This window comes from Gadus macrocephalus, chromosome 23, assembly GCF_031168955.1.
Source record: "Gadus macrocephalus chromosome 23, ASM3116895v1".
Lineage (NCBI taxonomy): Eukaryota > Metazoa > Chordata > Actinopteri > Gadiformes > Gadidae > Gadus > Gadus macrocephalus.
In genome coordinates, this window is record NC_082404.1 from 8,221,641 (window position 1) to 8,249,036 (window position 27,396).

General features: G+C 40.7%; 2 protein-coding genes and 1 long non-coding RNA gene across 23 annotated transcripts; 2 read left to right on the forward strand and 1 right to left on the reverse strand.

Moving 5' to 3' along the window:
* The first annotated feature begins 108 nt into the window (after positions 1-108).
* On the forward strand, positions 109-18,542 carry LOC132452175 (B-cell receptor CD22-like). 17 transcript variants are annotated; one of them, XM_060044608.1, is made up of 9 exons: positions 109-215; positions 1,216-1,341; positions 2,237-2,626; positions 15,360-15,746; positions 16,459-16,668; positions 16,795-17,055; positions 17,284-17,401; positions 17,470-17,530; positions 18,139-18,542. In XM_060044608.1, the coding sequence occupies exons 2-9, from the start codon at positions 1,287-1,289 to the stop codon at positions 18,400-18,402; spliced, it is 1,746 nt and encodes a 581-aa protein (XP_059900591.1). In that variant the 5' UTR covers positions 109-215; positions 1,216-1,286; the 3' UTR covers positions 18,403-18,542. The 17 variants fall into 17 exon arrangements, with proteins under 17 accessions (XP_059900591.1, XP_059900590.1, XP_059900593.1 ...); XM_060044607.1 differs by lacking the exon at positions 109-215 and adding an exon at positions 321-457; XM_060044610.1 differs by lacking the exon at positions 109-215 and adding an exon at positions 321-457 and having other exon boundaries at positions 17,473-17,530.
* On the forward strand, positions 857-27,223 carry LOC132452176 (B-cell receptor CD22-like). 5 transcript variants are annotated; one of them, XM_060044627.1, is made up of 9 exons: positions 857-935; positions 21,186-21,589; positions 22,224-22,613; positions 23,750-24,004; positions 24,106-24,366; positions 24,611-24,737; positions 24,804-24,864; positions 25,516-25,670; positions 25,793-27,223. In XM_060044627.1, the coding sequence occupies exons 2-9, from the start codon at positions 21,535-21,537 to the stop codon at positions 25,863-25,865; spliced, it is 1,377 nt and encodes a 458-aa protein (XP_059900610.1). In that variant the 5' UTR covers positions 857-935; positions 21,186-21,534; the 3' UTR covers positions 25,866-27,223. The 5 variants fall into 5 exon arrangements, with proteins under 5 accessions (XP_059900610.1, XP_059900611.1, XP_059900613.1 ...); XM_060044628.1 differs by having other exon boundaries at positions 866-935; positions 21,220-21,589; XM_060044630.1 differs by lacking the exon at positions 857-935 and adding an exon at positions 20,701-20,889 and having other exon boundaries at positions 21,511-21,589.
* LOC132452177 (uncharacterized) lies at positions 15,460-23,751 on the reverse strand. Its single transcript, XR_009524258.1, has 2 exons — positions 23,105-23,751; positions 15,460-16,019 (listed from the first exon to the last, which is right to left on the reverse strand). It is a non-coding gene; the product is annotated as an uncharacterized LOC132452177 (long non-coding RNA).
* Positions 27,224-27,396: the final 173 nt, after the last annotated feature.

A 27,396-nucleotide genomic window follows, 5' to 3' on the forward strand; every position in this document is an offset into this window, starting at 1 on the left:
TTCCAGATAGTCAGGGTCATTTTACCACAGCTAATGATGGCCTATTAAGCTCTATTAAGACATTCACGTAGGGCAAAATCACCCCGGGCAATTTCTGTACAGCTACATTTGAGATCGTCCCAGCAACTCCAGAACCCATTTCACCTCGTCTTGTTGATTGCAAAACGTTGTGACTCAGTGGAGCTGGACCATCTATTGAATCTGCTCCAAATAAGGTACTTCTTCTTTCTCTTCGTCTTGCATTTGACTCTGAATTAGGCTCAATAGCTCATCATGCTACTTCTGGTGCTTATTTGTGTAAACAGGAAGAGGTCTTTGAATGTTCCTCTTTGGTGTACCATCTTATCCTATAAAGCCTGACAACATACTCTGTTTCAGACCAGCTTCCTTCATCTAGATGTTCTTTCTTGAACAGAAATGCTTAGCAACCTTTACATTCCAACATCAAGCCTAGCAGGTAAGAGTTAATGCGATACATATTAAATACATGGGTCGATACGTTTGATGGTTATCTCAGCTAAATTTCCATTGATTTTTTATTTGTCATTTTAAACCCTAACGCAGATATGTTTGAATATATAGCGACAGTGTGAGAGACAAACTATCAATGTTATGGGGAAGTACAGCGAGTGAACCCAAATTTTCGACACAGAGTGAAGCTGACGCAGAGTCAATTAAAGGGTCTTTACTGAGACAGGCAAGGGTTCGGCGACAGGAGGGTTGGTCTGACAGGAGGTAGGTCAGACAGGCGGGTGTTCGGCGACAGCAGGGTAGTCAGATAGGCAAGGGTTCGGCGTCAGGAGGGTAGACTGTCTATCCTCCTGAAGCCGAACCCTCGCCTGTCTGACTACCGTAGTCAGACAGGCGAGGGTTCGGTGACAGCAGGAAGGTAGTCAGAGAGGCGAGTTTTCGGTGACAGGAGGGTAGACAGACAGGTGAAGATTCGGCGGCAACAGGAGGGTAGACAGACAGGCGAGGGTTCGGCGACAGCAGGAGGGTAGACAGGAGGGTAGTCAGACAGGCGAGGGTTCGGCAACATTGTACACAGGGAGGAGATTGTTTGGGCGAGGGACCGAACACAAGGACTACTAGGCAATCTAGACATAGGGAGAGCCAGGGACGTGGTACTAACTGTTAAGCGTGAAACAACGATCTAGCGATGATTGTGGAGAACCGGGGTTGATGTTATGGGTGTTGATGGAGGATTGCCCACAGGTTTAGAGCGCAGGAGATGAATGAATGAAGAGACTGGCCCCCACTAGGTGGCAGGAGTGGACGGCGTGACAATGAATCTTCAATCAGCAGCTAGTGGATTTCTAGCTTTCCTTCTGCTAGTACCAGGTTGGTACAATTACATTCTGAACCTTTAAATTAACTGTTTCATATGAAAAACAAATTAAGAGAGGTTGAAAGAAACATGAAACAAACATGAAAAGAGATTCACATTTAATAATCCAACGTCGTTTTAAGCCAAAATGGGGGTCAACCTAGAACAATTACAACAGAAACAAACTCAACAGAATTGGTATCCTCAATTTGTCCTGAGTAAGGAGAAAAAAAAGCCCAGAAGAATATCCCATTAGGGGAAAGTTTAGAAAAAGACCCAAATATAGCCTATTCATACTCCTATACGTTATTTTTCTCATGTGAATATGGTAAAAATTTAGATATCACCATGAAAATTCCTGAGTTGATAACTTACATCGAGACAAAAAAAAATGATTGCATGTTTTTGGAAATTGTTTGTTAACATGGGCAAACGCTGCATAATCTAATTACGTAAGTGCTAATTTGCATAAATACCACAACAGATCTAAACATTCGGTATAGCCAGGTGACGATGTCATGTTGAAACGTTGAAACGTGTGGACATCTTACAGTAAAAAACTATATAGGCAACGAAATGTCACAGTTAAGAAAACCCTTAATATATTTGAGTCTTTGAAAAAAAAGTTTTTTAAGTGCAAAATATTTCCTATCCATACGTTAGTTCTGTGTCATTTGACCTCCCTTTTTACGCTGGTATCATTTCGGATATCAGTACAGATATGTTGGCTATAATCTGACGGCATAAAATGTTGAACATTTCAGGGGTTAATGGAGTTCCTTTTGCATACTGCATCCATACTGCATCCAGGTCTTTAAATGGAATAGTCTGTGTAGAACATTAAAATGCAGTTTCCTGACATTAAATGTTTATTCTTTCTCAATAAGATGTACTTGTTGTTTTTCACAGCGCTACAGGGTAAAACTGACTGGAAGGTTACTAACACATCGAGTCATATCTGCGCTTCAAAAGGATCAACGGTTGATATCAACTGCACCTATGAATACCCATTCAACAAATCTAAATCACAGAGCTCTTCCATAAACCTGGAATCACTGTGGTTTACCAAGATAGACAGAAATAATCCGGTTGAAATAGGAAACGAAACCGACTATAAAGGTCGGGTGGAATACAGCTGTGGAGAAAACAAATGTATCGCGTCCAAGTACTCTGGAGCGTGTACCCTGAGAATCAAAGACCTGAAACCGAGTGATTCTGCTGAGTACAAGTTCTGGATAACGACAGCACAAACAGATTGGGGAGATGCTGGTAGCCCTGGAGTGAACTTAACTGTGACAGGTAAACGTGACAACAATATCATGTTAATTTGGCCAAAATGGGAATTAGTGATGATAATTATTCCCTTAGTACCATTTAATGTGTGTAATGGTTATTACAATATAACACATTAATAGAGTCTTGATGAAGCCACCCTCACATGTAGGAGTGAAGGATCCCCCAAACAGGGATGGGTCCAGGGTGAAAAGCACCAGAGGCTGATTTAGTAATATGTAATAATACTTGAATCTACACAGTATCTAATGGCAACACAGGAAGGGCACAATAATAAATCAAATAAGAGATTGAATAGGGCATAATGGAGGGACTAGGACCGGCGAGAGGCAAAACAGGGCTGAAGAGATCCAATACAAACTACTAGGCCTATTAGGGGCATGCAGCTAACACAACAAAGAAAACCAAGAATAAGAGGAAAACACATCAAACTTAGACGGTATCAAATCAGAACCACAATAACACTTGAACTAATACACAGCACACAAAGGCCAAAGACCTACAGAGAACCAGAACCATAAGCCTGCCTCACACTGCCGTGTCTGGCCCAAATGACGATGCTTGCCCGGCCCTCAATAATAACAACGTTAGCCAAAGGAAATAATGCAGCACAAATAAAACCGTGGCCTATGAATTAGTAGCTTCTTGCTGTTATAAAATATACAATAAAGGCTAGCCTAAATGTAAAGATTTGATGTAATTAATAAATAAATTAAGGTATATTCAAATGCAATTATAGTAAATGTCAACACAGAGGCAGGTAATAACCTTTGTTGTTAATAGCTGTCCTTGATCGCTGTCCTACAAACACTTAAACAGGACTTAAGAACAACACGAAAGGCCCAAGCTTCCTGTAGTGGAATAATCAAATACATTAGATTAAATACAAGTACATGGAAAGGAAAGCGATATAAAATGCAGTGTTTCAGCAGATGTTAAAATCACAATTTAATGCACTACCTTTTGTTGTTGCTGCCTTGGCGATCGGTTCGCCAAACACTCAAACCAGGCTTAGTACAAAGGAAGGCTTCAGCCTTGTGCTCCTGTATTTATACCCTCCCTGCTCCTCATTGTCCTAGAGACCTAGTTCTACAATAATACTATGGTTTGTGGCTGAATACATTACAATTGTTTGTTCTCCGTCACAGATCTGCAGGTGAAAGTGGTCGTTCTTGACAGGGACAAGCCTACCTGGCTAGACCTGGAATGTCACAGTATTTGTGATATCACTACCACCTCCTACAAGTGGTTCAGGAATGGAGATAATGCAGGAACAGCATTCACAAAAGGAACAGAAAGGTACTACAGTGGACAAGTCAAGGACGACAGGGTCATTATTAACTCTGAAGACAGCTATGCATGTGCTGTCAAAGGATTTGAAAGTTTTCCCTCTCCTTCAGTGTGTAAGTCAACTCCATAGTACGTTATCTTATTGACCACTAGGGCCAAGAACTACGTGTTCAACTGTTAGTAATTCATATAATATTGGAATGTCACTTAACAGATGCCCCAAAGACGCCCTCAGTGACCGTGAGTCCCTCTGGTGAAATAGAGGAGGGCAGTTCAGTGACTCTGAGCTGCAGCAGTGATGCCAACCCAGCAGCTAAGTACACCTGGTTCAAGGAACAAGACGACTCAGTGAAAGGATCAGGAAAGCACTACACCCTCAGTGATATGACATCTGAGCTTGGAGGAAACTATTACTGCCAAGCACATAATGCAATCGGACATCATAACTCCACCTGGTCATCCGTTAATGTGGCAGGTAAAGGTTGCTTTAAAATACCTACCTACACACATACACACACACACACACACACTCAATGTAAATCCCATCCGTCAATTGATTACTCTAGGGATAATCCTGACACAAATCAATATCACTCTAATCAGAGATCTTTAATCAGAATATATGTTGCTATCCTGTAGAAGCATCCTCCTCGATACAATACTCAACACAACGGGCATTCACTGTGAGAAACTATGTTGTTTCATCGGCCGCCATTCTCCTCCTCGTCTGCCTCTGGGTGGGGTGAGTCTCTCTCTCTCTCTCTCTCTCTCTCTCTCTCTCTCTCTCTCTCTCTCTCTCTCTCTCTCTCTCTCTCTCTCTCTCTCTCTCTCTCTCTCTCTCTCTCTCTCTCTCTCTCTCTCTCTCTCTCTCTCTCTCTCTCTCTCTCTCTCTCTCTCCCATCCCAGCCTCCGGCTTATGCACTGCATCTCTCCCCCTCACCCCCCCCTCTATATTTCCCCCCTCTCATGATCTTGCCTAACCCCTCTCTCTCTCTCTCTCTCTCTCTCTCTCTCTCTCTCTCTCTCTCTCTCTCTGTGTGTTTGCTCCATCAATAGATTGAGGGCCTCCAGGAGAGCATCTGGTCTGGGGGAGGCAGCAGCAACGTTTGACGAGGAAGAGGTGAGGGTCTGGGGTCATTGTTGACCCAAACTAGCTCTCAAAGCACAGCTCATGTTCCTCCCCAAGGGTCACCAGATAATGGTACAGCTCATGTTCCTCCCCTATGGTCACCATATAATGGTACAGCTCATGTTCCTCCCCTATGGTCACCGGATAATGGTACAGCTCATGTTCCTCCCCTATGGTCACCATATAATGGTACAGCTCATGTTCCTCCCCTATGGTCACCAGGTAAAATCTGTTTCCATTGTATCTCTGGGCTGAGTGAAAACATACCATCAGCATTGACTAATTAACCAAAATAACGAAATGTTGTCTTGCCTCCTGTGTACTGTTCAGTCCCTTCCTGTTCCTGTGTATGGAAACATCTCAGCTCGGACCAACAGCTCCGCCCCATCAGCAGAGAGAGAGCCAATAGAGCTGCAGGACTTGTAGCCTCCAATCAGATCAGACACAGCAGGTCTCAGTGGTCAGCCAATACATCTGGTTGATAGTTGCATTTTACTGTTATTTTTTACGTTGGATTTGTAGTGCATTGATCCAGAACTGTTAACAGGCAGAGGTGTCGAGTTATTGAATAAGAATGCACACCCTTTGAATGTTATTGAACAATCAGGATCAAGTACTTAACGATGCTGCATGTATGAATGCGTTATGTAAAAAACTTTTTATCAGAGTTATATCCTTTTCGATATCCCTCCAAAATGGCCACACACAAAAATGCAAAAGCAACTTGAGGCTAAAGGGTTTTTAATGAGCACTGAATGATGTCACTGAATCTTTAAATATCTGTCCTTCCTATTTCACAATCATGACTCTTCAACGTGTTTTGGAGTTATAGGACTTTTTATCATTCACCCTCAGATTCCCTCAAAACCATATTTTGAAGAAATGTATCATTGCGGGAGAAATTATAGAACGTCAATCCTCAGCATAAGTATATAATCTCCAGATATGGACCTCAAAGGTATGGTTCCTCCTGCATGTCCCTAGTTTATCCCGGTTGGAGATGATTAGGTTTAGGTATAACGTTAGAGATGGTTAGGTTTAGTTATAACATTAGAGATGGTTAGGTTTAGGTATAAGGTTAGGGTTAGGGTTAGAGATTGTTATGTTTTGGTACACTAGGAGTTAGGGTTACATAGATAATACATTGTTTTCTGTTCTCCCCCCTACCACTGTTCCAATATAACCTGTGTAACTTCCAATTTGTGCTTTCAAGACTTATATTTGTGTTTATAACTCTACCAATGATCGCGCTTTATTAAATATCAATGCAATGCCTGTCCAGAGGGTCGACTGAATAATTTTTTCGACAATTATTGTACTGTGTTTTTGGACCAAGAAGCTTGTATGCCTACAAATATTTACTAGGACACTGTCCATTACTATACTCTAAATATCTATTTTCACAAATGTTAATTTAACTAATGGGAAATTGTGTTCATGAAACCATAACATCCGTGCATCAGAAATGTAGTGCAACAGATGCAACGGAAAGGATGAGTGTAAGATTCTTGTGGCCGATAAGACTGGTGCTATATGGGTGTGAAACACAAACATGAGCACTTCAACAGCCTCACACTGCTGTGAAAGAAAAATACCTTCAACCACATATTCCTCCCAACTACAAGACAAAGAGTTCCCTGAGTCTTTGTTAATAAAATACTTGAACATGAATAAACACACTGGTCATAAAGTAAAAACCAGACACACACTGAGAACATAACACTTCAACTGTGTTTAGGCGTTAGATTGAGATCGCCTGGATCTACAAAAGTGGAAACATATCAGTGCGGTTTAAATAACAAGTCCTGATGTAGTCATATTCTGCTTTAACTTTAGTCTGAGTTATGGTCAGAGATGAGCAGTAATGTCAGAGATATTGATATCGTCTACTGAAGTATCTTCAATGCTTGCCCCCTGAGATGACTAGGAGTATGACCGTCCTTGAGGTGTTCCCAGCACAGAATATTAACCTGTGTTGTTTCATCAGTTTGTATGTTCACAGATCAATGTGATTGGTGCTTAATGAGGTGGAGGTCAGGGGCGGACTGGCCAACAAAAGAGCAATTTCAGAGCAATAGGATGCGCAAAATTAACCAAAGCCTTTCCGTGGAAAGGCCAAGGTTGATACCACCTTCAGCGAGACACACAGCAGATATGACAGGTGCACTAGCGGGCATGGTTGGCAGTATAATAATGACTTAAACTACTAAACTCAATAATAATAGCCTTACTTTAGATGTATTTTATTTCTTTGTCTTTCATTTTGTTATTTTATTGCCACTATTGCCATGTATTGGCCTGCTAAATTAGAATGATTTGGTACTTGTCATTTTCAAAAGATTCTGACAGATTTTTTCATCCCACCCTCAACAACCCCCAAGAAAAGGTGTGAGCATCTATGAAAGTAGTATTAAACAATAAACAGAAATTAGTATAAACAGAAAGGTTCACATACTGTAACAAAGACAACTGTACTGCTCAATATGTTTGGCCTATCTATGCAAAGCCATCTGCAAGTGACTTGTGTTTATCTAACTATGTAAATCTAATTTCTAACTCCTTTTTCATTCCACTAAAATACTTTTATCTTGAACTATTTGGAACCTTTTCAGCCTTGATTAACCTTTCTAGGCACATGCAATTTCTAATATGTTGTAAATGGACAAGATTGCTTATACAATTTTTGCCTGTGATCTTGACAAAATTCTAACCGCACGCACATCCTAATATTTACATGTAGTTGCAATGCACATATTCACGGGTAAGGACTCGTTTTTATTATTTTACACAGTGGAAAAATTGTACATGCGCTGTTCCCGTGGTCTCATTGACGACCACTCCATCCGAAAGTCCCAGGCCAAATTTTTGTCCCAGTCCCAGTCCATCTACCACTGTGGTTGAAACAACGATTTGGCGATGAGTGGGTGAAGAACCAGGGTTGAGGTAGGACAGAGATGATGACCGGAGATGGATGGCAGGTGTGCATGTCCAACAGGTGTAGAGCCGGGTAAAAAAAGGGAATGCCTCGGCCTTTGCACAAACAGTATCGCACCAAGAGGGGGAGACAGAGCAGAGCATCTGCTGGCTACAGCCACGGCCGTATCACATGTTACTTCTGGTGAATATTTATTGTGTAAAGAGGAAGAAGTAGTTGAATGTTCCTCCTTGGTCTACCATCTTATCCTAACCAGGCTGACCACAGAATCTGTGTCAGACCAGCCTCCTTCCTCTAGATTTGAGAATTGCTTGACAAACTTAAAGGCACCCAGTGCAACTTTCGAGGCTTAAAAATAAACATTCAATTTCTAGTCTTTTTTACACGTAGTAAGTTTCAATAACTCCATCCCATTACATACCGACATTTAAGCAGCAAAGATGAGACGTCGTTGTGTGGTGAGAACTGATACAAAATCGATAACAACAACAATGCCGCCATTTTCTTTATTTTTTGTAACCTACAATAAATAAAGCAGGCTTCCAGTCAATGGAAAAATGGCTTCTCCCCACCGGCGATTGTTGTTGTTTACGATTTTCTATCAGTTCTCACCACACAACAACGTCTCATCTTTGCTCCTTGAATGTCGATATGTAATGGTATGGAGTTATTGAAACTTACTACGTGTAAAAAAGACTAGAAATTGAATGTTTATTTTTCATTGAATGTTTACATAAAGTTGCACTGGGTGCCTTTAACATTTATACATAGCAGGTAAGAGTTAAGGTGATAAATATTAAATACATAGCAAGATTTGTTTGATGGTTTTCTCAGGTAAATTACCATTGATGTGAATTTTACAAATTGTATGTATTTTATTTTTATTTTTCAACCCTAACCCGCATATGTGTTTAAATATATCTCTAGCGAGAGAGTGAGAAACAAACAATTAATCTTCGATCAGCAGCTAGAGGAGTTCTAGCTTTCCTTCTGATACCAGGTTGGCAAATTTATATTCTGATTCTGAACATTTAGTTGAACTGTTGCACAGGACTACCAAATTAAGAAAGGTTGAAAAACAAACATGTAAAGAGATTCACATATAATAATCCAACTTCATAATGCTATGGTTTGGTTTATATAGTCTTTGGAAATAAGTTTAAGTTTTTTAAATGCTAAATAGTTCGTTCTCATTTGTACTTCTTACATTTAGATAATATTCTGGGAATTAGCCCACTTACATTTTTTCATTTTGGATATCAGTACATGTTTGCTTTATTCTCATTCATGGGTTAATTTAGTTCATTTTCCATGCTGCATTCAGGTCTTTAAATGCAATAGTCTGAATTTAACATAAAAAAGCAGTTTCCTGACTTAAAATGTTGGTTCTTTCTCAATGAGATAAATATATATTTTTTTACAGAGCTGAAGGGTGCATCCTTGACAAGTTATTCGGGCTCTAGTCCGGTGTGCGCTTTAAGAGGATCAACAGTTAATATCAGCATTACCTATGACCTACCTAGCGAAGGTCCGCCCTGCAATTCCACAGTCCTGGGATAACTGTGGTTTAAAAGAGACAGAAATAAGCCAGTTTATATAGGAAATGATACAGACTATGAAGGTCGGGTTGATTACAGCTGTCAAGATGAGACATATACCAGGGCTAGTGCCAAGCGTTACGGAACGCGTGACCTGAGAATTAAAGACGTGAGACCGAGTGATTCTGCTGAGTACACGTTCATGATATCAACAAAACGACCAGTTGTGGGATTTACTTTTTACCATACTTTGACCGTAACTGTAAAAGGTGAACTTGACAAAAATATCTTGTTAATGTGCATGGCCTCAATGGGAATTAATGACTATAACTATTCCCTTATTTTTACCATGTAATGTGTGTAATAGGTCATTACCAGCTGCTCACTGTCCTACAAATATATAAAGGCAGAGGTGTCGCGTTATTGAATAAGAATGCACACCCTTTGAATGTTATTGACCAATCAGGATCATGTATTTAACAATGCTGCATACGGTATGTAAAAAACTCTTGATCAGTTATATCCCTTTTGATATCCCTCCAAAATGGCCACACACAAGAATGCAAAGGCAACTTGAGGCTAAAGGTTTTTTAGTCACAAGATGTCACTGAATCTTCAATTACCAGTCCTTCAACTATTTCACAATCATAACTCTTCAACGTGTTATGGAGTTACAAGACTTCTGATCATTGACCCTTAGATTCCCTCAAAACCATATTTTTAAGAAATGTATCATTGTGGGAGAAATAATATAAACTAGAGTTTTCAAGCTTTACATTACAACTAGAGCTCAACCTCTAGTTTTAATTAACGGGGGTAATTGTTCAATGGAAAGTGTAGCATACTATGCATGCAAATCAATTATTAAATAGCTTTTACTGTTATTCAGGGCTGAAAAGTGCATTGACATTTTAAAATGCAAGGCAACTGGTTAGTTGAAAATTATAATCATCATTGAGATTAAACAACTCTTCCAGTGTCCTGGCCAAGACTGGCAGCAGTAGCCTACAGTAACACATAGCATAAACACAAAACATAAGAAAACTAAAACAGTCTGCAGGGGGAAAGGGGGATATCAATATATATATACTTTTCAGGAGGCTCAAGGATGAGAGTAATATTACATTTGAGAGTGTAGTCTTGTGGTTGACTCTATAGGCATAATTCACCATTCTGTGTTATTGACATATTTTCGTTGTGTTATAGCAACACTGTCTCTTTAAGTTCACGTCACTTGTGTGTTGATATGCTGGTCGGCGCGAGGTATGAATTTAATGGTTTTTATATGACAAAATTAACAACCTGCCGTTGCTTCTTGAGGTGAGAAATTGTCTCTTTCTACGGTCTATAGACAGAACGTCTTACCTGGGAGAGTTTGTCTGCGGCAGAGCTGTTATGTTTAAAACATAACGTCTTACCTGGGCGAGTGTCGCTGCGGTGTGTGCGCGTGCGTGTGTGTTCTTACCTTGCGTGTGTCGATGGCTTTGCGCAAACACTCAAATCAGGCATGGTTATACCCTCCCCTGCTCCTCAGAGACATAGTCCTACAATATTACTCAGGTTTTGTGGTTGTATACATTACAATTATTTGGTCTCCATCCAGGACGTCAACTGGTTCAGGAATGGAGAGAATGCAGGACCAGGAAGGTACTACAAAGGCACTGTTAACACTGACAACAGCTATGTGCTGTTGAAGGATGTGAACGTTTCCACTCTCCTTCAGTGTGTCTTCCTCTGGGTGGGGTGAGAGAGTCTCTCTCTCTCTCTCTCTCTCTCTCTCTCTCTCTCTCTCTCTCTCTCTCTCTCTCTCTCTCTCTCTCTCTCTCTCTCTCTCTCTCTCTCTCTCTCTCTCTCTCTCTCTCTCTCTCTCTCTCTCTCTCTCTCTCTCTCTCTCTCTCTCTCTCTCTTTTTTTGTTTCAAAATTCTTTACATGAAACCATAACATCTATAAATAACCGAAGTAGTGTATTTCCCATAGTAGGCCAACACTTTATATTCAGCTACAGAACATACGCCTACTTTGATGTGCTTGTAGAGAACAGTGTGTAGTGTAGCTAAGCAACCGGCCTACAAGACATGGAGCAGGACCTGCTTCAAAGGCCTTCTTCTCATTTTACCATCAAATCGTAAGGATGACTGAAGAAACACAATATAACTGAATTACATTTAATACTATTTCAAGGTTCAAGGTTCAAGGTTGCTTTATTCATACCCGTGTGTATGAATTTAACAGATAGGGTCTCCAGATTATGAGAAACATCTATGACATCATGTCCTTTGCAATGAGAGAAAAATAGATGAAGCGATGTAAAGAGATAACTGTGTAAATGCTGGCCACTAGATGGAGGCCTATGGTGTGTTGTAGTCTTGCAGCAGTGTATTTTGTAGTGACTGCTACAGACAGAACCAACAGGAGTAGCATCTTCCTGCAATAGAGGAGGTTTGTTCAGTTTGTGGGTGGATTAACCTGTGAAACTAGAGGTACTTTTAAGCTATCGGTACTTGGATATAAAGAAGTATTTTAGTATATTTAAACAACTAGGGTCCTAGAAATGCAGGCCTGTCACTGCATCCGCCTTGCAGGATCAAACTAGTGACCAACAGAGGCAGCGACCTCTACCAAAGCGTTATAACAAGGTGTGACATCATCTTCATGCCATCGTCACAGTTGCCTCAGCCACCCACAAAGGGAAGTGAAACCACATGCCCACAGAGGAAACAAGACCTATCTGACCCTTGTTTAGACTTAAAGGGACACTGTGTAAAAATTACTCCCATCTAGTGGTACAATTGTATATTGCATTCAAACTAATAGTGCTCGCTTGTCCAAAAACGACGGTGGGCAGTATGTGCCAAGAAGCTGTGACATGACACCTACTAGGCTACCTCATCGAGTCATTCGAGTGATGATGAGGTTCGTGGACAACTGGACAAATTAGATGGACAAATCAGATCAGGTTTATTGACCAAGCATTCTTACAGACAACGAACTTGACTCCAGCAGTTGTGGACTTTCCAACATGACAAATAACTATACAGATGATAAATAACAGTAGGTCATTTAATGTCAGATTACATAAAATGTCATAACATAAAAGTTGACATAGCCTTTGGTAGTCTTGGAGTTACCGATAATCAAAACAATAATTCCCAAAATTGCGTGCGGCTGAGCACGCATCCTAATCAACGCATTGTAACCCGTTGATTTCAACAATGTAACAGTATTCTAAATACCAACAATTTACATTGTAACTAACGGAATCAAATCAAAATCAAATCAAATCAAATTTATTGTCATTTTGTTGATTGAACAACAAAACGAGAAGGTGTTTCTCACGGATCAAGATCAACATACATTTCAAACAAACAAACAAACAAACGTCCCAATGATGAATAAATAAATAAATAATAAATAAAGTCCAGTGAGAAGATCTGGGACGCTGGTGCATTGAGCATCCTGACAGCTTGAGGTAGGAAGCTGTTCCGCAGCCTGGTGGTGGAGCATCTTAAGCTGCGATAGCGTTTCTTGGAGGGTAGGAGCTGAAAGAAGCTGTTCAGTTTGTTTACGTCCACCCCGTCTCTGCTGCTTCCTCCTCCGGGCAGTTGCGGGCACGGTGTCACAGTGTCCGTTAGTATCCTGTGTTTGCGTAGTATGTCCAGATGCCAGCGAATGCCAGTGATGTTACTCGCTCTCAATGTCCTAATGTTTAATATTGTTTCCCTGTCATAAACTACGTTCGTCGTAGGACGTCTCACACTCAAACATTCAATCTCAATCTCACAGATCTCAAGAGGGGCCGCTGCGACTGTGCGCGCCGCCAGTTAGTCGCCCTGGCAACGAGTTTACTTCCTCGTCTCCTATCCTGTTCCTAATTCCTCCTCTCGATCTTCTTTTCCTCCGTATTGTCTTCTTTATCAGAGTTGTTGGTATGAAATCCAGTTGTTCGGGTGATAAATCAACTGTCTCGCAAGCGAGTTGAAGCTCCAGAAGGTCCGCTCTAGCCTAAGTGCGTCTCGGTGGATTTGGATACGTGGTGACCACAGCAGAGAATAAACCTCCATAACTTGATGAAGAATGGCTTTTGAATTCCTCCAACGCATTTGACAGTATCCATAAGTCATAAGAATATTGTCACGATTTAAACTCGACAAAAATGTGAAAAAGTAAATTAAATATGTAATAAAGTAGCCTTTCAATGACGAGTCGCTCAAACATAGCGCCCCGCATCTCGTTGCCATGAAAAACCATGTTATACATGCTTTGCTTACACATCGTCGTTTTTTTGGCGACGATGATTCCTTCTCCTGTGGCGTGGCATAACTATAGTCTTTCAAAAAAATGCGGTGCATGTTCAAATTTGCCGGTAAAACTCGTACCGCTAAACTAAGCTCTGTTCCACCGTCACGCTGGCTCAGAGTGAAAACGCGTTTGCAATTCCTGTACGACGTAGTACTTTTTGACCCTCTCGGCAGCTCATAGACCGGAAGAAAATGGAAGCCTCCATGAAGCTTACCCGTCCTATGTAACCATATTGATATTAATATTAATTATTCTTCGCTCAGGAGGATAAGTGAGATTTTTGGCAGAGATAATTTTACACCAATGAGGACTTATTTATGAATGAATATGTTGATTTGAGGTAATAAATTACTCAAAATATTACATAGTGTCCCTTTAAGATATTATCTTGAACTACACAGGTGGAAATATCCAATTGTTGTATGCAACGAGGTAGGCGTATTCTGCTTTGACTGCGGTTGAGTTTTGCCCAGAATAGGGCAGTTATGTAATTCAAAGTAGATGCACCATCTGTTGAATCTTGACTGAAGAGAAAGTATTTCTGCTCTCTCTCCCTCTTGCCTTTGCTCAGTAGCTAACGATAACTTGGGTGCGTGTATAAGGGGAAAAGAGGAACGAAGTTCTTGAGTTTTTGTTCTATACCAGTGGCCGCCACGACAGTAAGATGTATTTTTACTTCATCATACTTTAATCGCTTAACAATCTTAACAATCACATAAAAAGAAAAGGAGGCAAGATTTAAAGAAATAAAAAAACATTTAAGGTTTTTCTCAGCTAAAAACATGAATGTTTTACTGCTTAACATGTGAGCTAAAAATTTGCGTATCAAGCAAATTCACTAAGAATCAATAGGATAACCATTCAAACTGATTGGAAGACATAGACATGTATTGTGGTTTGCTCTAGCAACTTACCATTGATGTAGATTATACAAACGTTAAAAAAAAAGATTTTTAAAACCTGCAGGTGTGTTTTAATATATATCTAGAGCAACAGAGTGAAAGGAACAAACTATGAACCTTGGATCAGCAGCGAGAGGATTTCTAGCTTTCCTTCTGTCAATACCAGGTTGGTAGATTTACATTCTGAACATTTAGTTTAACTGTTTCACATGACAACCAAATGAAGATAGGTTCAATCCCCATCTTGTAAAGAGATAAAAACGAAATATTAAAACTTCTGAATGGTGTGTTTAGTTAAGAACACCAGTTTGTATATTCAAGTGCTTTTATCCAAATTGTATTTTTCAAAATAAAAAATCCTATCAATATGTAAATTGGGTATCATTTGTACTTTTTACATTTAGATAATAATCTGGGAATTAGCACAACTGCTTGAAATTTCAAGTCTGTATTGATTACAATACAGACTTGAAGTAATATAGCCAATATAGGAAAGCTATAGGTTAAAGTTGTTGAGAATATTCATCTGTTAATGTAGGTAATCCAGGTCTTTGAATGCAATAGTCAGAATTTAACATTAAAATGCAGTTTCAATTACTTTAAATGTTTTGTTTTTCCTCAATGAGATGTGTTTGTTTTTTACAGAGCTACTGGGTGATAATGACTGGACAGCTACTTACAAATCGAGTAATGTCTGCGCTTTAAGAGGATCAACGCTTAATTTCAGCTGCACCTATGAATACCCTTACCATGAAAAGCACTGCTATGCTACAGCCCTGGAAACACTGTGGTTCACCAAAGAAGACAGAAATCAGCCAGTTGATATAGGAAGTGATACGGACTATGAAGGTCGGGTTGAATACAGCTGTCAGGATCATCAACATACCAGGTCCAAGTGTTATGGAACGTGTAACCTGAGAATCAAAGACGTGAGACAGAGTGATTCTGCTGAGTACCAGTTCAGGACAAAAATAACAGAACAATCAGAATGGGGATATACTATTAACCATGGAGCGAACTTAACTGTGACAGGTAAACCTGACAACAATATATTTTTAATGTAGCCTGAAGGGGAATTGGTGATGATGACATATTCCCTTGTTATTACCATTTAATATGTGTTTAATAGGTTATTACCATCTAACACGTTAAAAGATGCTTGATGAAGCCACCTTCACTAGGAGTGAGGGATCCCCCAAACAGGGACAAGTCCGGGGTGAATAGAACCAGAGGCTGATGTGGTAATATGTAATCAGAACCACAATTATACTTAAATAAAACACAGCACAGCAACAGGCCCAGAACCTACAGAGAACCATAAGCCTGCCGTACACACTGCCGTACCTGGCCCAAATGACGATGCTTGCCCGGCCCTCAATAATAACAACATTAGCCAAATAAAATAATGGAGCAGAAATAAAACATGGGAAGTTAAAATAAAACACAGTGACATGTAAATATTTTTTTTTGTTTTACAGAATAATTGAATGGAGGCAACAGCAATATAAAATGCATTGTTACGGCAAATGCTAAAATCACATTGCTTGCACTACCTTTTGTTGTTGCTGCCTTGGCAATCGGTTCACCAAACACTCAAACCAGGATTAGTACAAAGGGAGGCTGCAGCCTTGTGCTCCTGTATTTATACGCTCCCCTGTTCCTCAACGTCCTATGAGACAAAGTGCTACAATAATACTCAGGTTTTGTGGTTGAATACATTACAATTATTTGTTCTCTGTCCCAGATCTGCAGGTGAAATTGGCCTTTCTTCACATCGACAAGCCTACCAAGCTAGACCTGGAATGTCACAGTATTTGTGATAAACCTACCTACAAGTGGTTCAGGAATGGAGAGAATGCAGGACCAGGAAGGTACTACAGGGGCATCTTTAACTCTGAAGACAGCTATGCATGTGCTGTTGAAGGATTTGAAAGTTTTCACTCTCCTTCAGTGTGTAAGTCAACTCCACAGTGCACTGACTTGAAGCCAGATATTATGGAACAATCGGGTTGAGAACTCCACGTACATTTAATGTTTAAACTGTTGATACTTCATATTATAATAGAATGTATCTTAACAGACGCTCCAAGGACCCCCTCAGTGACCGTGAGTCCCTCTGGTGAAATAGAGGAGGGCAGTTCAGTGACTCTGAGCTGCAGCAGTGATGCCAACCCAGCAGCTAAGTACACCTGGTTCAAGGAACAAGACGATTCAGTGGAGGAATCAGGACAGAACTACACCCTCAGTGATATGACATCTGAGCATGGAGGACATTATTACTGTCAAGCTCATAATGCAATCGGGCGTCATAATTCCACCTGGTCGTCCGTTAATGTGACAGGTAATGGTTGCTTTGAAAATAATCCTCATTTTTGAAAGAGTACCCAATCACTTGAATAAAACCTCACTAACAGCAGTAACAAGTCGTCTAATGAATATAGTTTAGGGGGCAGTAGTAACAATATTTCTTCATAAAATGGAATACTTCTGGTACCGGTAAATCCTTCTTATGGTCTATTAAACAAATTAATACATTTTCCAAGCGTTAAATCTGATCAATATTTTCCAGCGAGATCCTCATCATCATCCTCATCATCATCATCCTCATCAGTGATAACAGCTGCATCTGTAGGAACTGTTGCAGTCTTCCTGGCCACCATACTCTTCCTCGTCCTCCTCTGGTTGGGGTGAGATATTCTCTCTATCATTTGGCATGCATTCACTTCTTGTTATGAACTCGTCTTCTCTTCGCCAGAAGGAGGAGGGCCTCCAGAAAAGCACGTGACCAGGGAGGAAGGCCAGATACCACAGAAGAGGTGAGAAACAGGAAGCCATTTTATAAACACATCTTCCACAAAAACACATGTGAAACTTCCAGTTGTTTGAGCCAACGAAGCGAGGAGCCAACGAAGCAAGGAGCCAAATTGCGAGAGGTAGTTTGGGCTGAGGAATGAAGTGCACCATCTTGGAAAATCGGTCCTACACTGTAAGAACGGTGCTTCAGAAGGGGGTAGTCCCGTTCTGAAGTCCTGGGACATGTCCAACCAGGGGCGATGCGGCCCGGGAGTGGGCGTAGGGGACCGGGAGAAGGACAAGGTGTGACCTTACTCCAAGTTCTCGTGGTCGATCCACACTAAGAACAGGAGCTCCGCTTCCTCCAGCCAGTGGCGCCATTCCCGCCAACATGATGGGAACTTGGAGAGGTCAGGAAAATCGGAATCATGGGGATTCAGGGGTTTTAGGAGAAGAGGAAGTTGTCGAAAGGGTTTCTGGTGCCAGGAGAGGCTGTGACAGTAAGCAAGTCTCTAAATATTCTTTCAGCCAAGCGATTACCTCCCCTGAGGTCCAATCTAAACGGTGGGACCACTCACACCAACGGTCAAAGGTTTTCTAAATGTAACCTTCTGTCCTTTCTCCCCGTCAGTCACTTCCCGATGCTCTGTACGACAACGTCTCATCACGGACAAATCACTCGACTCCTGCGGCACAGGGAGAACCAATGAAACAGCAGGATGAAGTCCACTATTCTGTCATCCACATCCCTCGCTCAGAGAAACAGGAAGTGCCTCACCGGTTGGCTGGCTCCCATGTCCAATCAGATCAGCCAGAGCAGGTCCTTTATTCTGCGATCAACTTTCAAGGACCAAACGCGGCCCCGGAAAAGAATTATTCAGAGGCCGCTGAATAATCAGAAAAAATTATTCTAGAGAGAAAATAGACCTCAAGGTTTGGGACTTCAGCCTAATTGAGACCTTTAGGATGCAAAGACATTTTTATATCCATGTACGATGCTTCACATGGGAATGCAGTTAATATATTCTCTGTTCTTATAATAATAATAATAATAATAATAATAATAATAATAATAGGGACCACAACTAAAGCTGACCATTTTAGAGAAACCCTAGTTACAACATGCAGTGCAGTGTCTCCAACAGATGATGACAGACACTCCCTCTTGGAGTGTCTTCAACAGTTGCAAAACAATACATTTTCTGTACAGTTTATATAGAATCAGGGGAAGGGAGCTTCCCCTGATTCTATATAAACTGTGTAACGTTTAGTCATCAGGTTAGAGAGATGGGTAACCCTAACCCGAGACATGGTTAAGTTTTATCGATATGTTTTTATAGATAAAACATTGTTTTCTGTACTTTTGTTCCAATATGACCCATGTATCTTATCCTTTGTGCTTTGAAGAAAAAAGTACGGTACATCTTATTTGTCTTGTAACTCTAACAATGACCATGCTTCATTAAACATCAACGCAATATTTAACCAGAAGGTCAGACTGAATCTTTTTCTTCAACAATTATTGTACAGTGTTTTTGGACAGGAGAAGCTAATATGCCTACAAGTATTTACTTAAACATTGTCCACTACTATACTCTACATTTCTATTTTCCCAATGTTAATTTAATTCATGAGAAGTTGTGTACATCAGTGTCACCATAACATCCATGCATCAGAAATGTAGCGTATTTTCCGCAGTAGGCATCACGTTATTTTTTGCTACAGAACACACACCTGCTTTGATGTGCATGTAGAGAACAGTGTGTGGTGACATGGAGCAGGACCTGCTTCAAAGGCCAACTTATCGTTTTACCTTCATATCGTAAGGATCATGAAGAAACATAATAGAACTGAATTACGTAATAACTGATAGGGTCTGCAGACAAGATGAACCATCAACATAGTATTCAACCTGCTGATGACCACAGGTTGAAGAACAAGTCCAAACTATACATCTATGACATTGCATCCTGTGTAATGAGATGAAAAGAGATGAGGAGATCTAAAGAGATGACCATGGAAATGCTGTCTTGCAGAAGTGTCTTGTGACTGTTATGCAGCTATACCATTGAAACGCATGCATTGACAAGCTGTCCCAGTGTATGAATATGAATAGAAGCATATTTCAACAAACTCACAGATGCAACGGAAAGGATGAGTGTGAGATTCTTGTGGACGATAGGACTGGTGCAGTATGGGTGTGAGACAAATGAGCATGTCGACAGCCTCACACTACTGGGGATAAACAGTTCCTGTTGTGGTTAACTCTTGTCCATAATCAACCACTGTGTGGCTGAGCTTAAAAGTCTGACACTTATACCAGATGTACTAAATCAAAAGAAAACCAGGTCCAGTGCGGTTTAAAGTTGAAAATTCCAATTGGTTTAATTAGACTAAATGAAAATGCAAAACTCAAAAGTTCTTGCAGTTAAGTCAACATAAGGATTGCAAAGATAATCAAGGGTTCAGTTTGGTTCTCTGGCACAAGGTCAAAGACTGTGTCTTCCTGCTCAAGCCCCTCCCCCCAGGTAGGGTCGCCCTTATATAGATGTCAAGGTCACCCGCATGGTCCAGCGACTAGAGGGATATAACTCAGAGGAACACAAAAATTACAAAGTAAAAGAAACCTTTCTCCTTCTTCATTCTGGCTCCTACAGCTCCTAAAATACTTGAACATGAATGATCAGTGATAGTTTAGACTTAAGGTCGACATTTTCTGGATCTACAAAGTGGAAATACATAAGTGTGGTTTATATAACACATGATGATGTAGCCATATTCTGCTTTGACTTTAGTTGGAGTTATGGTCAGATTAGAGCCGTAGTGGTCACATTGATATCGTCTTCTGAAGTATGAGAGCATGAGACCACCGTGCTGGTGGTATCATGCTGGATTCAACTTGAGGCCATGCAAGAGCTTTATGTCTGGAATTCCAGATCTACAGTCAGGGTCATTTTACCACAGCTAATGATGGTAAGTGTCATAAGCTCAGAAAATTAAAAACATAATCACTGAGGACAGTTTAGGGTCGCTACACAGAAGACATTCACGTAGGGCACATCACACCGGGCCATTTCTGTACAGCTACATTCATTTGAGATCGTCCTAGCAACTCCCGCACCCCTTTCACCTCGTCTTGTTGATTACAAAACCTACTTCTTCTTTCTCTTCGTCTTGCATTTGATTCTGAAGGAGGCTCAGTAGCTCATGCTACTTCTGGTGCTTATTTGTGTAAAGGAGAAGTCTTTGAATGTTCCCCTTTCGTGTACCATCTTATCAAAATATGCTTACAACATACTCTGCGTCAGGCCAGCTTCATTCCTCTAGATGTTATTTCTTGAAATGCTTAGCAACCTTTACATTCAAACATCAAGCCTAGAAGGTAAGAGTTAATGCGATATATATTAAATACATGGGAAGATACGTTTGATGGTTATCTCAGATAATTTACCATTGATGTGAATTTTACTTTTTTATTATTTATTTGTCATTTTAAACCCTAGCGCAGATACGTTTGAATATCTCTAGCGACAGTGTGAGAGACAAACTATCAATGTTATGGGGAAGTACAGCGAGTGAACCCAAATTTTCGACACATAGGGAGGCTGACGCAGAATCAATTAAAGCGTCTTTACTGAGACAGGCGAGGGTTCGGCAACAGGAGGGTCGGTCAGACAGGTGAGGGTTCGAAGTCAGGAGGGTAGACAGACAGGCGAGGGTTCGGCGACAGCAGGAGGGTAGTCAGGAGGGTAGACAGGAGGGTAGTCAGACAGGCGAGGGTTCGGCAACACTACACAGGGAGGAGATTGTTTGGGCGAGGGACCGAACACAAGGACTAGGCAATCTAGACATAGGGAGAGCCAGGGACGTGGTACTTACAGTTAAGCGTTAAACAACGATCTAGCGATGATTGTGGAGAACCGGCGTTGATGTTATGGGTGTTGATGGAGGATTGCCCACAGGTTTAGAGCGCTGAATGAATGAAGAGACTGGCCCCCACTAGGTGGCAGGAGTGGACGGCGTGACAATGAATCTTCAATCCGCAGCTAGTGGATTTCTAGCTTTCCTTCTGTTAATACCAGGTTGGTACAATTACATTCTGAACCTTTAAATTAACTGTTTCACATGAAAACCAAATTAAGAGAGGTTGAAACAAACATGAAAAGAGATTCACATTTAATAATCCAACCTCATTTTAAGCCAAAATGGGGGTCAACCTAGAATTACAACAGAAATAAACTCAACAGAATGTGTATCCTCAATATGTCCTGAGTAAGGACAAAAAAGCCCAGAAGAATATCCCATTAGGGGAAAGCTTAGAAAAAGAGCCAAATATAGCCTATTCATACGCCTATATATTATTTTTCTATATATATTTGAGTCTGTGAAAACAAGTTTTTTAAAGTGTAAAATATTTCCTATCCATAGGCCCTACGTTAGTTCTGTGTCATTTGTAGGCCTACTCCTTCATTTAGATAATATTCTGGAAAATTGCCCACTTCATTTTTTACGCTGGTATCATTTCAGATATCAGTAGGCCTACTGTTGGCTACAATCTGACGGCATAAAATCTTGAACATTTCAGGGGTTAATGGAGTTCCTTTTGCATACTGCATCCAGGTCTTTAAATTGAATAGTCTGTGTAGAACATTAAAATGCAGTTTCCTGACATTAAATGTTTGTTCTTTCTCAACGAGATGTACTTGTTTTTTACAGCGCTACAGAGTAAAACTGACTGGAAGGTTACTTACACATCGAGTCATATCTGCGCTTCAAAAGGATCAACGGTTGATATCAACTGCACCTATGAATACCCTGCCATCAAATCTAAATCACAGCTTTCTTCCATACGCCTGGAATCACTGTGGTTTACCAAGATAGACAGAAATAAGCCGGTTGATATAGGAAACGAAACCGACTTTAAAAGTCGGGTGGAATACATCTGTGGACAAAACCAATGTACCGCGTCCAAGTGCTCTGGAGCGTGTACCCTAAGAATCAAAGACCTGAAACCGAGTGATTCTGCTGAGTACAAGTTCTGGATAACGACAGCACAAACAGATTGGGAAGATACTAATAGCCCTGGAGTGAACTTAACTGTGACAGGTAAACTTGACAACAATATCTTGTTAATGTGGCCAAAATGGGAATTAGTGATGATAATTATTCCCTTAATACCATTAATGTGTGTAATGGGTTACTAGAATATAACACATTAATAGAGTCTTGATGAAGCCACCCTCACATGTAGGAGTGAAGGATCCCCCAAACAGGGATGGGTCCAGGGGGAAAAGCACCAGAGGCTGATGTAGTAATATGTAATAATACTTTATCTACACAGTATCTAATGGCAACACAGGAAGGGCACAATAATAAATCAAATAAGAGATTGAATAGGGCATAATGGAGGGACTATGACCGGCGAGAGAAAAAACAGGGCTGAGGAGATCCAATACAAACTACTAGGCCTATTAGGGGCATGCAGCTAACACAACAAACAAACCAAGAATAAGAGGAAAACACATCAAACTTAGACGGTATTAAATCAGCACCACAATAACACTTGAACTAATACACAGCACACAAAGGCCAAAGACCTACAGAGAACCATAAGCCTGCCTCACACTGCCGTGTCTGGCCCAAATGATGATGCTTACCCGGCCCTCAATAATAACAACGTTAGCCAAAGAAAATAATGCAGCACAAATAAAACCGTGGCCTATGAATTAGTAGCTTCTTGCTGTTATAAAATATACAATAAAGGCTAGCCTAAATGTAAACAGATTTGATGCAATCAATAAATTAATTAAGGTACATTCAAATGCAATTACAGTAAATGTTAACACAGAGGCAGGTAATAACCTTTGTTGTTAATAGCTGTCCTTGATCGCTGTCCTACAAACACTTAAACAGGACTTAAGAACAACACGAAAGGCCCAAGCTTCCTGTAGTGGAATAATCAAATACATTAGATTAAATACAAGTACATGGAAAGGAAAGCGATATAAAATGCAGTGTTTCAGCAGATGTTAAAATCACAATTTAATGCACTACCTTTTGTTGTTGCTGCCTTGGCGATCGGTTCGCCAAACACTCAAACCAGGCTTAGTACAAAGGAAGGCTTCAGCCTTGTGCTCCTGTATTTATACCCTCCCTGCTCCTCATTGTCCTAGAGACCTAGTTCTACAATAATACTATGGTTTGTGGCTGAATACATTACAATTGTTTGTTCTCCGTCACAGATCTGCAGGTGAAAGTGGTCGTTCTTGACAGGGACAAGCCTACCTGGCTAGACCTGGAATGTCACAGTATTTGTGATATCACTACCACCTCCTACAAGTGGTTCAGGAATGGAGATAATGCAGGAACAGCATTCACAAAAGGAACCGAAAGGTACTACAGTGGACAAGTTAAGGACGACAGGGTCATTATTAACTCTGAAGACAGCTATGCATGTGCTGTCAAAGGATTTGAAAGTTTTCCCTCTCCTTCAGTGTGTAAGTCAACTCCCCAGTACGTTATCTTATTGACCACTAGGGCCAAGAACTACGTGTTAAACTGTTAGTATTTCATATAATATTGGAATGTCACTTAACAGATGCTCCAAGGATCCCCTCAGTGACCGTGAGTCCCTCTGGTGAAATAGAGGAGGGCAGTTCAGTGACTCTGAGCTGCAGCAGTGATGCCAACCCAGCAGCTGACTACACCTGGTTCAAGGAACAAGACGACTCAGTGGAGGAATCAGGACAGAACTACACCCTCAGTGATATGACATCTGAGCTTGGAGGAAACTATTACTGCCAAGCACATAATGCAATCGGACATCATAACTCCACCTGGTCGTCCGTTAATGTGAAAGGTAAAGGTTGTTTTCAAAAATAATCCTCATTGTTCATAGAAAAACACAAGGCATTGTAAATGTAAGGAGGCATTTGCATATCAATAAGAATCTTTGATTTCTTGTATTTATATAGTTTAGGGGACAGAAACTACAATATTTTTTCATAAATAGACATTGCTTCTGGTACCGGTATATCCTCCTTATGGTCAATTCAAACAAATGAATAATTTTCCAAGTGTTAAATCTGGTCAATATTTTCCAGAGAGATCCTCATCATCATCATCATCATCCTCATCACCCCCATCACCATCAGTGATAACAGCCGCAACTCTAGGAACTGTTCTAGTCTTCCTGGCCACCGTACTCTTCCTCATCTTCCTCTGGTTGAGGTGAGATATTCTCTATCATTTGACATGCATTCACTTCTTGTTATTAACTCGTCTTCTCTTCACCAGAAGAAGGAGGGCCTTCAGAAACGCACGTGACCAGGGAGGAAGGCCAGATACCACAGAAGAGGTGAGAAACAGATAGCCATTTTACCAACACATCCTTTACCAACACAGTGGAACACAGGTGAAACCTATACTTCGAGAGTTGAATTGAAAAAGTGAGAAAGAAAGGAAACCGGTTGTTTGGGGCTGCTGCTGAGACACAGTAAATAGTGGTGGGGTTTCTTTGTTCTTCTTTCTTATGCATGCAGTCGTAGGTTTCATCTCATCTCACGCTTTGTTTTGTTACACAATAACAAAATATAGGTCATTAATCTCAATTCATAAACAAAGGAAACCATGAGGCGCCATGGCTTAACATTCAACTCAACTCTTGGAGGGAACTCTGCGATTTTAGAGGACATGCTAGAAAAATGTTAACCCCCAAAGATGGATTCACTCATTAATGCTAGAATCTATGAATATGCTAAAATCACACAGCCCTTAGAAGCTGCTTGATTTTCCTGCAAAACAAGAGACTACTGACCTTAGACTTCTTACCTTATAGTCTTCTTACCTAATTGACTTCTGACCATATTCACTTCTGACCTTACAAACACACCAAGGGTCAAGGGTTTTCTACATGTATTCCTCTGTCCTCTCGCTCTGTCAGCCACTTCCTGTTGCTGTGTGATACAACGCCTCATCTCTGACAAATCACTCTGCTCCTGCGGCACAGGGAGAACCAAGAGAACAGCAGTATTCCTTCATCAACTTCCCTCGCTCAGAGACCCAGGAAGTGCCTCACCAGTCGGCTGGCTCTCATGTCCAATCACATCCGACAGAGCAGCTTTACTCTGCGGTCCAGTTTCAAAGATCCAATGCGGTCGATGAGTAAGCAGCTCTTGGTATTTCTAGAGAGAAAATAGAAATCCTCAAGTTTTGGGACTTCAACCCAAATCTAAAGAGGAATGCACGAATATTTCTTATTATTTATTTTTCTGTTTTCTTTTCAGGGACTGTGACCAGACAGAGTCGGGAGAAACCTCAGAGATGTACAGCACTGTCCAAAAAAAAACCAGAGTTTGAATCCAACAACCTTGCTGTTTGAATCTAACAATAATAGGGTCCACAACAAAAGTGACCAACACCCAATTTTAAGATTTAAGCAAAATGCATGATTCATGACAGTGAAACGAATTAGCCTTATGAAGAATATCTAACATATCTAACTATAGCAGTTCAAACAATCAGATATTTACAGACAAATAGTGTCCAAGGCGCAAACGATAAGACACTTACCGGTACCATGTTGAATGCACAAAGACGTGAACTATGATAAAGAACTGCAGGTAAATTACGTCATCAATGTGCACCAGCATTACCAAATGTGTCCACATGTTTTGAGCACAAGTAGACTTTAAACCAGGCATCTCCAAACGGAGGACCGCGGTCCGGGTCCGGACCAAGTGACGTTCCTATCCGGACCCCTGACCAATTTAAAATAATACGATTTTTATTTTATTTTTTTATGATTTCACTATACAAAGCATGATTATGTTAATAAAGACATTTCTCAATGAAATACAAATTAAAGGCAGAATAGTCGTAGTACAGCATAAAAACAGCAAAAAGCAAAGATCTTCACAGAGCGAAGATCATGCACTCTCCGAACTCCCCCCCTCCCTCCGTCTCTCACGGCATGTGCGTAATAGCGTCACTCAAAAAATAGCCAATCGAATCGTTTGTTTACGAAAGAGCGATTTGGAATGAGAAAATGGCTTGCTCGAAAATTAGGAAAGTTTACCACGAAAACAGACATTTTAAAGATGAATGGGCTGAACAATACATGTTCATTCTCCCGCAAGGCAGTACTAAACCTTTGTTGTGTCCCTTATGTGTTGAAACCGTGGCGCTGATAAAAAAGCGGGAATATTAAGCGGCATTCCGAATCCAAACACAGATCCTTCGAGGAAAAGTATCCCCAGAAGTCAGAAGTAGCGTGCAAAATATCCGAGCTGAGAACTCAGTATGAGAGGTCGACGTGAGTCTTCACACAGGACTATTCTGTAATACACTATATAGGCTATCGTTACTTAAATAGAACATCAAATGAAAGCTCCGCTCAACACTTGACTTGGCTCTACAGGCTTAATCATCAGAAGTCATGCTTGTTGTTGCACATCTATCAACAACATTGATCTAAAAGATCGAAGACCATTTTATAAACAAGGTTGTAAATATATAAACCTAAATGTTATAATAGCCTATCAACAACAATGTTATACATATATCTTTTGTATAGGGAATGGGTTATCCTAACAATTCTTAGTGCTTGGCACTTCTTTCTGAGCATCCTCCTGTACCAACAGCGATATATTATTTCTCTTTCTTCTGACAAATGTACTTATTGTCAGTCGCTTTGATTAAAATGTCTGCTAAATGCCCTCAATGTTAACATGTTTTAAAAAGTGTTCACCCATGCTGGTGTCCCCTGGACCTCCACTCTGGACCTCCACCCCGCTGCTTCACTGGGGTCCCCTGGCCTACACCCTGCTTCACTGGGGTCCCCTGGCCTACACCCTGCTGCCTCACTGGGTTCCCCTGGCCTACACCCTGC

Bases quoted from the DNA above. Each gene is read 5' to 3' on its own strand.
- LOC132452175 (XM_060044608.1), top strand. From the start codon at position 1,287: ATGAATCTTCAATCAGCAGCTAGTGGATTTCTAGCTTTCCTTCTGCTA. The intron at 2,627-15,359 runs GTAAACGTGACA...TGTTTTTTACAG, and splicing joins AGTGAACTTAACTGTGACAG to AGCTACTGGGTGATAATGAC. The intron at 17,056-17,283 runs GTAATGGTTGCT...AATATTTTCCAG, and splicing joins GTCGTCCGTTAATGTGACAG to CGAGATCCTCATCATCATCC.
- LOC132452176 (XM_060044627.1), top strand. From the start codon at position 21,535: ATGAATCTTCAATCCGCAGCTAGTGGATTTCTAGCTTTCCTTCTGTTA. The intron at 24,367-24,610 runs GTAAAGGTTGTT...AATATTTTCCAG, and splicing joins GTCGTCCGTTAATGTGAAAG to AGAGATCCTCATCATCATCA. The intron at 24,865-25,515 runs GTGAGAAACAGA...CCTGCGGCACAG, and splicing joins GGCCAGATACCACAGAAGAG to GGAGAACCAAGAGAACAGCA.